This window comes from Stegodyphus dumicola, chromosome 10 (genome assembly GCF_044657685.1).
Source record: "Stegodyphus dumicola isolate Sdum_Otavi_A_Nest chromosome 10, ASM4465768v1".
NCBI lineage: Eukaryota > Metazoa > Arthropoda > Arachnida > Araneae > Eresidae > Stegodyphus > Stegodyphus dumicola.
In genome coordinates, this window is record NC_140777.1 from 114,634,920 (window position 1) to 114,650,597 (window position 15,678).

General features: G+C 32.1%; 1 protein-coding gene across 2 annotated transcripts in view; it reads left to right on the forward strand.

Moving 5' to 3' along the window:
* Window positions 1-15,678, forward strand: part of LOC118202418 (phosphatidylinositol 3-kinase regulatory subunit alpha-like) — a 313,423-nt gene that overhangs the window by 122,756 nt on the left and 174,989 nt on the right. For both annotated transcript variants that reach the window (XM_085825402.1, XM_085825403.1), the window contains exon 4: window positions 7,603-7,650. In XM_085825402.1, coding sequence (XP_085681528.1) covers window positions 7,603-7,650 — 48 coding nt within the window. The remainder of the gene's footprint in view (window positions 1-7,602; window positions 7,651-15,678) is intronic.

The following is a 15,678-nucleotide window of genomic DNA, read 5'->3' on the forward strand; positions in this document are numbered from 1 at the left end:
GATACTTTCAAACAGTAGACTTTTGGCTCAGGAATGCATCTGTAACACTCTCGGTAAAGGTAATTAACTCTTTTTTTAATGTATATGTTCCCATTAAAAAACTGGAAAAAAATGTTTTCCTCCGGAAAATGGTAATAGTTAATATTTTTATAATTAAATTATTTGGGTTTTAGTATAAAATTTATTCTAAATTCGTTTTTAATTAAAAGATTTTCAAGATTTATGATATGTTTTTTGAAGATAAACTTAAAAAAGTTTTATTAAAATTTTAATGCTTTAATCTTGCAATCTAGAATGTGCCATGGACTGTTAATAAATAATCTGTCTTGCTTCTGCAGAGAAAAAGACTTATGTATGTAATTGTTTTCCTTAGTGATACGAATTCATTAAAAAGTAACTGTAATTTTTTTTTTTTTTTTTTTTTTTTTCCAAAATTGCAAATATTAGTTTGAAGAATGGAACAAGAGCCAAAAATGGAAAATCGGATCTTTTACTTTTATAAACATCTTATGACTTCAATGAGCAATTACATATGCAGGTTTGTGTCTCCGTCCCTCCTTTAAGAGAGATAAAAAGAATAATTGCTGTAAGATTTAAGGTTTAAATTCTCTGAAGCAGAGAAAATTTATATCATGTTGAGAGATTTTTATTGATATATTTATTTATTTTTATTATTATTATTATTTTGGGGAACATAGTTTTAAATTTACCTTCATCTTCAGATTAGTGATTCACATGTTCGTGGTAGTTTGTAGCTGTCTACTTAAATTTTATGTTCTGTTCTTGCTAGCTGACTCTGTAGTCCTTGCTGAAGATATAGAGTTCTTAATTTTGGTATAATTTGAAGTAGTCTTACACTGATGTAAACTATTCTGAATTGTAATTATCTTATTTTTTAGGGTTAATAAATTGTTCTGAATTCAATCTTTTGAAATTGTCTTGATATAAAAGACATTCATGGTCACATAAGCCAGTAATCTCGAACTCAAATCGCATGCGGGCCAAATGCAGAATCTGAAAATAGCTAACGCGTCAGAATTTTTTTTTTTTTTTTAAATTTTTCGGAAAAAAGAATATTAATAAAATAAAAAAGTTTTTAATGACTTTTAAATTTCACTATTCACTATAATAAAATTCATTATTAAAAACACATAAATAATAATATCGCAGATGAAAAAAAATATTAAATTTGTATTTATTTTCTGTCTGAAATTTAAAGTTTGGTACTTGTGAAACATTTTTGTTGGTTTCAGTTTATCATTCGAAATGTTGACTACTAAATATTAAATTCTTAGACTATCGTGTCTTCATAATTCTAACGTGTTTAATTAATCCTTAAATAACTTAATTTAAATAAACAATATATGATAACTAAAAATAAAGAAACTGTAATTAGTAAAAATAAACAAATTGTAATCCTGAAAATAAACTAAAATGATTATTAGTTTATTATTGTTAACTTCTAATTAAAAGTTTTCAGAAAAACTTTACGAAGTGGGACAAAACTTAAGAGCAAATAACAATTTAGTCTCTTTCTCTTATTTAATACGTTTTTCTTCCACGCATAAATAGAAATACGTTTGTATGTAACTAATTATAAACATTTTTATTTCTTACTACAGGCACTGGATAGCATTTCGATTCTGATTAAGTTTGCATTCTTGGAAAGAAATTAGTAGAAATTATTTTCAGCGCGGTCAATCGGGGTCGTTTCATATTAATTTTCAACTATGAGAAAGAGCTGTACATATGAATATATAAATGTATTCCCAAACAGAACAATTATTCTTTTTCCAAAAATTCGTAACTGAGGGCATTTTTGTCTTTGAGGCATTCTGTCATTTCAGGGCATTCTGAAGACAAGTAAGAATAAAAGTTAATGAAATGTATGTCTTCAAATCTTTGAATAAGTTTTATATCACATTGTAAATTAATTAGCTCCATTATTTGTGGAGTTAAAGCAACAAGAATCAGCGCAATGTTCATAAATTTGCAGTACTAATTTCGAAGGTTTATTTATAGAACCTTCTTTTCATCTGCAGGAAACCAAACTAGTCCTGGAAATTTGAATATTACCATGATTCTTGGTGCTTTAATTGCTCCAGTATTCGTTTTTCGGCGTGTTATTTTAACACAAATTTAATTAGCTCCATTTATACATTTTGAGTCATTCTTGTTAATTTTAAATGGAAATGACAGTAATAAAAACTAGGACTTGAAATAATTAAAATCTTGAAATCTGCGCAACAAATACAGAGACCACAGAAATAATGTTTTTCCTCTTTTTTTTAGGAAAAAAAAAGAAAAAAAAAAGTGTTAACCCGAAACGGGACCCGGCAGCGAATTACTTTTCAAATTGTTGCCACGAAACATTATCGCCCTCCATTACATTTAATGAGTCATTTTCGAAAATTCACCCCAAATTCAGAAATTTAGGTTTAAGTTTCACACAAGTTTCATTAAAAAGAATTTTGTTCCGCTCTATTCGGTGGTTCAGTTAGTAAAATTCTGTTATGATATGTGGAGGGAAAAAAAAAAAAAAAAAAAAAAAAAACCGTTTTAACATTAAATTAAGAAAACATAATATAAATGGAATTTTGGAGGAGGAGAACCCGCTTTACCACATTGGATTGTCATCGACAAAAAGTGTGTGTACAAAATTTGAACTCGATAGCTTATCAGGTACTAAGTTAAAAATCGATGACAAAATTCCCTTCAAGTGAAACACCATGAGTGAACTTAATAAAAACGCATGGCTGCAGAAAGCGGGCGATCTCTATCTCGCGTATATCATACCATCAGAGAATTTTTGCAAGATAGAAACAACTAACATACCAACTTTGGACTTACTCAGAAGTCCCATATGCTATGATTTGATGGTAGTCCATTCCACATGGTTTATGGAAGATGTCCTAATGGCTCATTATCTATCTTCAAAAGATCATACACTAATAGAATCCTTATTCCTCATGGAAAACTTATCTCAGTGACTGATTACCTGAATATTTGAAAGTCTAAAAAGCTGGTGAATTACGTGGGACTTACAGTTATTGGCAAACAGCAAGCTTATGCATTTTACTACAACCGAAAGACTTATAAAGAATTTAAGGAAGACTTAATCCCTACCAGTGAAAAAAAAGTTTATACAAGATGGACTGGATCTACTACAATCATAAAAAGGCATACTGATTATAGTTACATAGTGCAAAGCTACTATCAGAAGCTCTTTTCCAAAGTTCAAGCGAGTATGAACGGACTAAAGCTGGGTTAGATCGAGTTCCGCTACTAAGGCTAGTAGCAGTGGTTTTATGCTAGTAGTGGTTTTAGGCTAGTAGCATTTTATTATGGAGGCACCTAATAGGCGGCCACCATTACCTCTTAAGAAGTAACAGACAATTTACATCCATGCCTTCTTCGAGAATCGAACCCCGAACCTTCAGTACGGTAGTCAGAGTCACTAACCACTTTCATGTCGGGGCGGCTGATTTGTGTAAACTTGATTAATTACTTCTATGGAAGCCAAACTATATAGTTAAGTTTTTAACTATTAAGAAGAGGGAAAAAAATAATCGTTGGTTGATAAATCAAGCTGTCAATTTAAAAGTGTTTAGATGTACCCAGGGGATTATTTAGTATAGTTGTAGATGATAGTTGGGGTTTAATTTCCCATTAAAATATTTTGTTGCACTTTCTGTTTAAAAATAAAACTCTACTCCTTTCAGACTTAACATTTTATATTCCTGGTAACTGTCTTACCTGTAACATGAAAATTCAATTCAATTAGACTTTCGAGAATATTATTTTAAGTTCTCAATTCTAAGATTAGTAAGCACTACTGCTTTGGATGCATCGTGTATTGTCAGTAGTGGGTAGTCACCGGGGAATCTCAGCCGGACGTTTACCCCAACTAAGTTTGTGCACTATAAATATACCATCTTAAATCTTTCGCCCTTAGGTCTCATATCATCGTCTTAACACATCTCGGTATCTGGTTTGGTTCCAAACTAAAGCTAATGTCTTTCCAGTAAAACTTCGTCCTCTGAAAATTGTAAAACGGCCAAAAAATACTCCACAGAAAAAGTCATCTTGTATCCTCGTGTTGCTACCATGTGTTGCATCAGCATTAAGGCCGTAAAAGTTTCTTTCTTTCTTTTTTTTTCCAATTATCCATTTGCTGGTATAATGTTTAATGCCAAGTAAAGGGGGAAGAAGAATTAAACGGAAATTTATTTTTAAGACAGATGGGATTTTTCTGGATGCATTTCTTTGTTCATTTACGTATGGGAGCTAACTTTCATGTATCGCTAGAGGAGGTGCACTTGCCCTCGTGTTCTTTGGATAGAAAGTGACATTCAGCGTGAATTAGCAGAATCTTTCTTTAGTGCGTGAGTTTAGGTGTTAATCAGTTAGTTTCAACGATCAAAACTTTAAAAGTGAAAAATATTAGAAACACTGAAATAAAAGTCAGGTAGTCAGGGCTAAAACAAATATAAATGAAAAAAAATAAAATATCCGTAAGTTTTCAGATTTTGTATTACGCCCAAAGAGGCCTTTTTTTAACGTTTTGTGTGCAACTTTTATTTATGAAATTTAATGTTCTTCGGACTTAAATCATAAACTTCAATTCAACGGAAATATCGCAAAATAATTTTGAAATGAGCATATCTTTAAAACTTCCGTTACACATTCTCGCGCGCTGGACATAAAAATGTCTCTCCTCCCTCGTACAGTGTTGCCATTGCTTGCTTTGAAATCGTCGAGTTTGTTAATCAGAAATTCGTTAACGTGTTACAAAATATGAAAACGATAATAAAACAAATTCCAAATTAGGGCTTTGAGATACCCATATTCGGTGGAGGATTTCAAAATTTGATGGCTCTAGGTACCGTTGTTTTATCACAATGCAAGAAACATATATACATTTATGCAGATTTTTCGTTATTTAATTTCTTAAAATATTACACAGGGCGATAATATTTGGTGGCAACAATCTGAAAAGTAAAACTGACATTTAAGGTTTTCGACGTAAAATGGCAAAACAAAATTAATAGCCCTTCTCAGCTAACGCCGTTTGGGCTAACAAGTTTTATATTGTTGGCTACCATATTACTATCAAATAAAAACGGAACCAATTGGCATTTTTTTATCAAATGATTTTTTACGAAGTTTCCGAACAATAATGATAGAAGGCTTTATGAAGAGGCGTTATAAAATTTTATGAAGGGGAAGATTATATTTCTTCATTCTGATATCGTATGTACGAATAATTTAAAATGAACTTAATGTGTTCACCTCATTGTGGAGGGGGAGGAAGTCAAACTCTGTACAATAGATAAAATAAATATTTTACTTTGCTGCAAAATACAAAATGCAATCACAATGTAATGTAACATCTTTAGAACTCAGTAATAATAATAATAAAAAATAATATTTAAATTAAAATTTAAAAAAAATCTGAAAACTTTCACATTTTATATTATGCCCAAAAGGGCGTTTTTTTCATTTACACAGATATGCGTTTCGAGAGCATTTGGGCTAAAAATGCTAAAAAAACAGCCTATTTTTAGAATTTCCGATAGAGAATCTCGCGCGCTGGAGATAAATTTTTTTTTTTTTTTCCTGTAAAGTGTTGTCATTGCTCCCTTTGAAATCGTTGAGTTTATTAATTTAAACATCGTTACAGTTTTAAAGAATATGTAATACACAGTATTTTTTCCCTTTTGATTACATTAACATTTAGAAGCAGAAGTGTGCTTTACCGTAATCTACCAAACCAAATTAATTCTATTTAGGCTTGTTTAAATTATACATACTCTTGTAATTTGAAGTATGTCTGATATATTTTTCCCGTAGAAAGTTACATTTGCGGAACACAGTTTTCCGTGCGCGCAGTTTATTAATGACGTGAGCCCTTAAGTTCGACTAAAGCAGAGCTGGATTAACCATCAGCCTAAAAGGGCATCAAATGGCACCACAAAAAGGAACTCAAAAGTAAGGGCACAACTGCAATTTCCCATCGCTGATTTTACCACGGAATAAATAATATTGTGCTGCTAAACTAAGACAGAGAGAAAAGGACTGTGGGGCAGGCGTAAATTTATGCGGGGCAACTAAATTTTTTAAGTGCTTAGGTTCACTAAAAGTCCTAATCCGGCCGTGGGCAAATGTTAATTGTACAACAAGATAACCCATTGATAATAAAGTTTTACATATTGCTAAATAAAGAACTAAGCTACGTATGTATGCCTTTATTTATTATACACGATGTAGTTGTTCACTGTTAGATTATATGATGAATTAAATTCTTTGCAAAACCGATGAAACATTGAATTTTTAAACAGTAATTGTTTTTTATAATAATTAAGATTACTTATGTTTTTGTACACCATCGAAATATGTTTTTGTACACGATCGTACAGTCAGAGTAACAGATTTGGTGGCAACGTAATTTTAGGAGGGATTCAGCCAATTTAGGAGGGACAACGAAGATTCCTAAGCATTGTAAAGCAAATGCTGTATTTTTTTAATATAGTTAAAAAATTAAATAAATGAAAGTAAACCAGATGTAAAACAGCCCAATATTTTTTATTTTCACTTTACTAGATTATTCTTGGAAGATTGGGAGAACAGGCCAGTTTTTTACATTTTCCCCTTATTTGGGGGGCGGATGGGAATTCTTAAATTTCTAGAATTCCCTTTCGAGGATATCTAAATAATTAAAATGTTTACAATCAAGGGAATATTTACAAACAAGGGAATTTCGAGAAATAAATTATTTATGAATTCATCAATTATTAAATCTGGAAAAGCAGTAAGTTCGGAAATGAAAATAACGTAATGAGAAGGAAAGGGAGAATTAAAGATAATATACACCGTCTTCCCCAAAAGTTCCGAGACTAATTTCCTTCCTGGCATATAATCATAACTCTAGGAATCATAAATGGGGTAAAACTGCAAATGCAATTCCTGGCTGTCATACATCGATTGTGCAAGATAATTCAGCGGGTTTGTCCGGAACGATGGTAGAAAAGAGATTTCTTTATGCTGTTAACAATGCACCTCCTCACACGGCTGAAGCTGAGGTGCAGTTTCTAGCGAAAAAAACTTGCCGTTTCTTAACCACCTTCCATATCCACCCGATTTGGCGCCGAGTCACATTTTTATTCCCGAAACCGAAAATTAACATCAAGGCTCAAAGTTATCCGGACGTAACCGACATTCAAACCACAGTAACACGCAAGTTTAATAATATCCTAGACAAGCACTTTTCTCTTAGTTTCATATGGTTGTATGAACTTTCTGTGCTTTGCACTCAAGTGGGCGAAGCATCTTTTCTCTAGTTTTCATTAATCGAGTCTCGGAACTTTTTAGACAGGCAGTGTGTGATTTAAAACTTGGAAACAAATCTTGAACATAAAGAATGCTTCTAAGAAATTTGAAAAAGTTGAAATTTTCAATGCTTTTATTTTCTGGCTGTTAAAAAATTAAAGTGAATGATTCATGAATGTTTAGATTACAAGTTTCGTTCACTTCAACAGTTAAAGTATTATTATTGTTATTTCTAAATTCATATGAAATGTTTATTTGCTTTATCTTTTTCAGGTCGGGATTACATCTGGGGAATTGGAAAAATCGGTTTGAAATGTGAAGGTACGTATAATTTCAGTCTATTTAAAATTTCCTCCCTGCTTTACTCGTAGTAGAAGGTAGTGCATTTATCTAATTATTCTAACTTAATTAACCGATTCCTCATGACAAGTGGAAAATGACATCAAGAAATTGCAAATTTTGAACTTAAATATTCCGGTCAAATTTTGTCGTACGGGAGTCAAACTTCTTATAATTTTATTTTTTTTAAAAAAAATTTAAACGAATAAAAATGGAAAAAAAAAAAAAAAAACTTTGCTGTGCTGTGCTGTCATTATGTGAAAGAAGTTTTTCCGCTTTATTAAATGACGCTTCCGCACTTTAAAAAGGTGCACTTAAAAGATTAGCATTCTCTTTGTTAGCACTTAAATTTTCTAAACATTTCAGATTTCGTAGGTGAATATTTTTTTAATAAAAATGATTGTAAACATTTTAATTATTTTTTTCGTAAGGTTTAATTTGATGTTATTTGTAATTTCAGGTTGTACTCGTAGCTGTAGCGTTGAGCTTTTCTTTTCAACAATCAGCATGTATCTTTAAACTCTTTAAAAAAGTTTATCTATCCATGGAGAATGCTTTATTTAGCTTTTTTTACTTACTATTTATGTTACATCTATAATACATATTTTATCTGTGTATAATTGCATTATTTAATTGCGTAATTAATCTGTAGTATTAAATGTACTGTAAAATAATACATAATGCAAATGTATCAGAAGATTCCGCATTCGTTTTTCAATACAAATTATTATATATACTCCTTTATAAATGCAAAATTTCTTTTTAAAATACCTGTTGGAGTATAAAATATCTGTCTACAGCAATTTGGTTCCCTAATGGCGAAGCGGTAAAGTCGCTGAACACTCCTAGTTGGAATTTCGAATTTGTTTTATTGTCTATTTCATATTTTATAAAACTTTAAAGATATTTTGATTAACAAATTCAGCGATTTTGAAAGCGAGCAGTGGCAACACTGCACGAAAAAAAAATTATCTACAGCGTGCGAGACTGTCTATCGGAAATTCTAAAGATATGCTGTTTTTAAATATTTTTATCCCAAAAAGACATTAGCCCAAGTGCTCCCGAAACGTGTTTTTGTGTAAATGCAAAAAATGCACCTTTGGGCATAATATGAAATCTGATTCGGATTTCCTTCCCCATTTTTAGTTCTTTTAAAGTTAGTTGTAATTGCAATGATCATGGTATTTCTTATTAAGGGAATACTAATTTGTGAGACTTGGATATAACAAATGTAAGACCGAATCCTGAATATTAAAATGAAGAAATAAATAGGCATATTAAAATTGTCTTGTATACCTTTCTTTATTAGAATATATTAAAAAATACTTTTCATTATTATCTATTCGTATTAAGTTTGATAGTTTAAGTTCTGTAAAAAAAACTATCATATTGTTATATATTTGGAAATACCGATGTGACGGGTAGTTATATTTTAGAGGTTATGTTATAGAGAGGTAAGCTTCTGCTTCTACAGCTGTTCGAAAAACTGTATCTAGAGTGTTGAAAGGTTTGGTCGTTTCGCCTGCGGATGCCTATTTTGCTATATTCTGATCCGTTAAAATATGTGGTAATGTAAGAATTTCGCTAGATAATTTGCTTTAATGTTCTATCACGCTCTTCTAAAAACATTACCTTGCTGCATCAGACTTGTTTTACGATGCTGTAAGGTCGACTGGCAACGTACTTCGCGTGGATGTCGTGATGAGAGAGATGAAAAATGACAGAATAATCATCATCTCCGAAATGGACTTTACCATTCTGGTCGACACGTGCTTTAAAAGTGGTCTCGAGAAAAGCATTGAAACGCGTGTTCGAATCCCATCCATTATTATAATCCTTCCATCGTTCCATCATAGCCAGAAAAAGGCTCCAGGGTAGACTACCGTCTGCCACCGCTAATACTAATAATAAGGACGATAATGTAATAACCCTTGCGTGTTGTTGGCTTATCAAGATACGGGAGAGAGAGAGAAAAAGAGCGTTGCTTCTCAAACTGTCATGATTACCAGGTTTCTGGCCGTCATTGTCAAGACGTCATTACATTCCGAAATGGCCGAAGGCTGTGCCCCGAGGACTCAGGAAGGAATTTTTTCGGACTCATATTTGATAATTGCTACGTGCGATTGTCTTGTCATGGCTGGTCCCGGAGCGCATTTACTAGAGGGGTGGACTCTTTCCAACAAGAGCAATCGGAGGTTTGAACTTTTATTTGAGGAATGAATCTTAACACACTCGTCTATCTCTTTTTAATCCGACACGTGAAACCACTTGAACGAGGATAGCATTCATTCGTTTCAGAATCGCGGGTGTCATTAACAACTCTTTTTCTGTCACATTTTTCTTGAAATGTTTTTAAAATTCGCCGATTTTTTTAACTTACGTAATCATGGGGAAGCTGTTCATCTTTTTTTTACATTATTCTTTTTATCCTTCCTCCATCTTTTAAGACCGCATTGAGTCCATAATGGATTTTCTGTCCATTACTTTTACTGTATTCGAAAGCGTGTTTACGCATTTCTAGGACAATTTCAGGCCCGTTTGATTAATTTTCAAAATGTAAAGAGTATTTTTTTTTTTTTTTTAATATCCGATCTTTTCAGGACTATAAGTCTGCATCGAGTTTTCCATGATAGAAGAACGTGTCGTAAAATTTCCAGAGGTATTGATTTCCATTCCTCTTCCTCTACTTCCAGTACATCACACGTGGTGGGTTTGCGCTTAAAAAGAGCTCTTTTTAAGACATCAAAGGCACACTAGTTCATTGATGACACGTTAGAGAACTTCAGTAATTGGGGTCAAATAAATGAATTTCTTCTTAGTCTTCTTTAGCATTCTTAGTCTACCCCCCTTACTGTAAGTAAGCCCATGCTTTATCTGAGGTCACACTGTATTTCCGTATGTCTCCCGCTAAGTAGTTCTTATAGAGGTTTCTACAGATTGTTTTGCGTTGAGTGACTTGCCTCGGTAAAAGCTGGTAAACTGAACATTTTGTAAGCTTTTTAATTTTGCAAATCTCGGTTTATTATTTTACTTAATTTTGCTACAGTTATATTTAAAGACTTTGTTTTTGATTTCTGCGTCGGCAGATTTTTCTCATTTTACCAACAATTTAACTTCGAAACAGTATATATATTTTTCAGATATTCGTTTAAAGTCTTCTTTCCATGTAGAAGTAATGATTAACGATTTTTCCTTTTCCGATTCATAATATTGCTTCTTTTGCACTTAGAAATTTTAGTGCCATACATTCCACAGCGTTTATGAATTATGGAATGGAAATATTTCTCTTCGGAAAACACCGTATGATTTCCTTCAATCCACAGGTTGTTTACGTACCAGAGTTTGAAAGAAGAATAAATTTAAAAGTAGCAGACGATATTTTCCATTTCGAATAATAAGCTGTTGTCAGAAATTTTTATATTTATATTTTATATAAATATTTGTTTTTTGAGCGCTCTCGAAGCCATTTAGACTTTTTTTTTTTTTTTTGGCGTGACATCTGTATGTAAGGACAGCATAAAGGAATATTTTTCCAAAAACGATTGTAAAATGAATTCAGAAGGGATTTTTTTTCATGACATCTTTACGTACATACATACATATGTATGTTACTGACATAAATCATAAATGATTAGCCGTAGAACGTTGACATTTTATATATGGGACCGCTATAACGTCTAGTTATACACCTCGCTTTGCAGTCGGCTGCAGTAAACGTATATGTACAAATATACTATATTTGAATTTAACAAATATTTTCATTCGTATAAAGCTAATTTTAATTTGAAATTTTAATTATATACAGGGTGATTCTAAATTACTTTTACAAATTAAGAGGGATGATAGTACTCGTCCAAATGAGCAATAATTACTATAGAACATAGGGTCACATTCCACTCTGAGAGGAAGAAAAGAAGATTATTAGAATTCCAATCTGAAGTTACAACAGTGTTGGGAGACCGAATGTACGAGACCAAATGCTGCACAATCAGTTTAATGACAAACTCACAGAAAGTGCACAAAACGGATAAAACTGAAAACTTGGCGTTCGAGTGTTAATTAGAGCTGAGACTTTGATGGCTGACAGTCAAATGCACATCTTTGGTTGGCAAGGTCTCAACCTCGCAAACGATTGCAACAAGTTAATTACACTTTGATCTTAGCCAGAGAAGCGATGCAAGAAGTTAATTACACTTTGATCTTAGCCAGAGAAGCGATGCAAGAAGTTAATTATGTAATCAAGGGTTGAATATTATCAGCTAACTCCAACATCCGCTGCATGCCGAGATTAGCATGAAAAGCTCATGCTACGTTCCGGCTGTCAGAACTTCGTGTCCCATAGAAGCGCGCTTCAAGTAGAATGAGCGCAGCAGTGTCTAGAGACAGGATAGAAGATGGCTAAGAGAAGAACAACTGCTACCTTTGTACTTGATATCAAGGTAGTTTTTTCCCCTAATAAATAACTTCCCGCTAATAATTTAGATAATTAACTTGTTGCAATCATTTGCGAGGTTGAGACCTTGCCAACCAAAGATGTGCATTTGAGTGTTAACCATCAAAGTTTCAGCTCTAATTAGCACTCGAACGCCAAGTTTTCGGTTTTATCCGTTTCGTGCACTCTCTGTGAGTTTGTCACTAAACTGATTGTGCAACATTTGGTCTCGTTCATTCGGTCTCCCAACACTGATACGCAGTCGCACGGACTTCCGACCTAAGGTTCTACACCAATCAGAGTTATATGTCCATGCGACGGAAAAGAATGTACCATCCACCGCCAGCGGCATTCACTGAATCAATTATAATAATATTACAATGCTAAATTGACAATGTCATCTATACAATAATTGTTACATAATAATCCGTATGAAAAATAAATATACGATCAATTAATAATTACATTGTCATGAATAGGATCTATGTTGTGGAGAGTGGAACTTATATATTAACCAGTTTTTAAACCTTCTTCAATACGTCATAACTTCATGTTCTTATCAGTTACACACCTAATGATGTGTGTCCGTATTATTTTTGCAGTTATCCACAGAGTAAGCCAGTCACATCAGTTCAGGCAATTTATAGTTCCATAGCCCAAAGTAGTATATGATGTTGTGTAGCTTATTCTATTTTCACTTTTGTTAAGTTCATCGTTCAAGTAAATACTACTTGTTCACTTCGATACATCATAACTTCGTGTCCTTAACAGTTTGCACACCTCATTATGTGTGTCCATAGCAATTTGCACACCCCTGTGTCGCAATTATCCACAAGTCAATCACGAAATTGCAAGTGGGAAGTTCATTGAAATATGTACACTATTTTACTATTATCCACAGAAGCAAATGTTTTGTAAATAATGACTTGGCTCCCAGATGATAAAAAAAAAAAAAAAAAAAAAAAAAAAAAAAAAAGAAGAAGAAGAAGAAGGAAACTAATCCTTAAATTTTTCAATACAATTCTAAATTGTGCAAAGCTACAAATTTGTTAAACAGTTCCAGTCAATACAAATTGACTGGTATTCCAACAATATAAAGCACATATTCTAAAATAAAACGTCTAATGGAAAACAGGAACTAATTCCCAATTAAAATAGACATAAAATACATAATTATTCAGCACATATTATATACCAATCATCATACCATAAAAATACACATGTTTCAAATGCTGCAACTAATTTTTCATTACAGTTAGAATATTTACCAATCAAACATACTACAAATGTACATGTTTAAAAAAAAAAAAAAAAAAAACCCTGCAACTTTTTTTTTTTTTTTTTTTTTTTCCCCATGGCAGTTAAAATAATAAGTTTCTATTATACAATTATAAATAGCACAAATAAACAATTTCAATCTATACAAATTGACAGGTATTCCTACAACATAAGAACACATATTCAAATATAGCTAATCATTCTTGTAAAATGGCTATAATAGTGCCCAATTTCTTCAAATAATTAAAAACATCTACAGAAAAACAGGAACCAATTCCCAATTGTAATAAACATGAAATAACAAAAATTATTCAGTACATATTATTATTGTAAGTTCAGATTGAAATTCTAATATTCTTCTCTTCTGCCTTCCAGAGTGGAATGCGACTCAATGTTTCTATAGCCACATGCGGCTCTTTGAAGGATTATTTGTGGCTCTCGATAAATGTACCCCAGTTCCCTTTTCATTATGGTGTTATTACATTTTAAAAAAATTATTATCGTTCCGTATGTGTTTCAAAATGTCTTTTAAATTACAGACGACAAATATGAAAGATTAAATGCATCGTCGTAACAAATTTCATTTCCGTCCGTCGTCTCTGGATTTTTTTTTTTTTTTTTTCCTGAATCCATTTGAAATTAACATAATTCAATATGAGTTTTCCATTTCCAATATAATTGTGACCCCAAAATCATCTGGAGAATTAGAATTAATAGAGATGCAAGAAGATCAAGCATCAAGCTCTATAATTAAAATATACGACGTCGATTACTGAATTTTGGAAATTTGCACCAGAATCGCGGTATCCCTAATCAAAAAAGGCTGCTTGTTGAATTATTTCAATATTTTTAACAACGTACTTATGTGAATCATATTATTCTACTTTAAAATTCGTGAAATCCAAACTCCGATTAGTATTAACTAACCAGCATTTCAAAGAATTACTGAGAAGTGCTGTCATCAATTACTCACCAAATTTTAAAGAATTATCAAGAGTACAATAAATGTGTTTAACTTTTAATATTTAAATTCAGTACACATATTTTATACTTTTATTTATATTTTTTCAATAAATATACTGTAAAAAAATTTAATACCTTTTTTGCATACCTTTTAAATACGTATTTAATTGCGGCTCGCGAAAAATTTCAAATTTTGAAAAATGGCTCGGACTATCAAGGAGCTTGGCCACCCCTGTTTTATTGTAATTATTGCTCATCTGGATGAGTACTATCAACCCTCTGAATTTGTAAAAGTAATTTAGAATCACCCTGTATATATATATATGTAAGGTAAAAAAATATGTAAATGTAAATTATAATTTAAACTAATCGTAAAACTTTAATTCTCCCTCTCTGTTCTAAAAATCATAATAACTGCTTTAGGTTACGTCATTTCTAGATCATTTCTTTTTGCATGGCCTGCGCAGCGCTGATAACGTAATAATTGGGAACTGAAACTTTTAAACTCTAACCCAAACCTTTGTCTTCGTGTGCTTCCATCTTGCATAGCTTCGCACTTCAGCTTCTCTCTCTGCTTTGCTTGGACGTAATTTCGCTATCCTGTTTCTATTGGAATAATATCAAAAATGTAACTTTTATTGAATAGGCACGGCTAGAGTGCCAAGCGAACTGTGGCGACAAAAGTCAGCTGCAAATAAAAATAGAATTAAAACTGCCTCAACTGTCAAGTTTCTTAGATATTACGAACTCAACATATTAACATACTACGCAGTCAGACTTCTTCCTCTTCAATATAGATGTAATAGCTATTACGCATCAACAGTGCTCAGTCTTTTCTTTTGCGTATATTACATATATATATATCCTCTTTTTCGTTTAAGGGTTTTATTCCTTTAGTTAATCTGCATGCAATAGTTATAGAATTATCACTATTTTAAACTTTCGCTAGGCCAGAAGCTCTTAGTAGAATAGTGAATCAACTCAGTTGCTGCATCAGCTTCAATGTCATTTTGCCCAGTGGGACCGAAAGTTAACTTTCAATTATGATTTTACTCCTTTTAGTTAATCTGCCTGCAATATTTAATAATAGAATTATCAATAATTTAAAAGATTAAGTTGCACTAGGCCAGAAACTCTTAGTAGAATAGTGAACCGAGTCAGTTGCTGCACCAAACGAAAAGTTAACTCTCAATTTTGGGCACCGAAAAATTTTGTCTTCCTGCCCTTTTGCTGAATTGCTTGTTTTTACGTTGAAAATATAATTTTAATTATAAAAATTGTTTTCTTAAGTATTTTTAACTGTATTTGATGTTTTTGTATATTTTGCAATTTTTAGT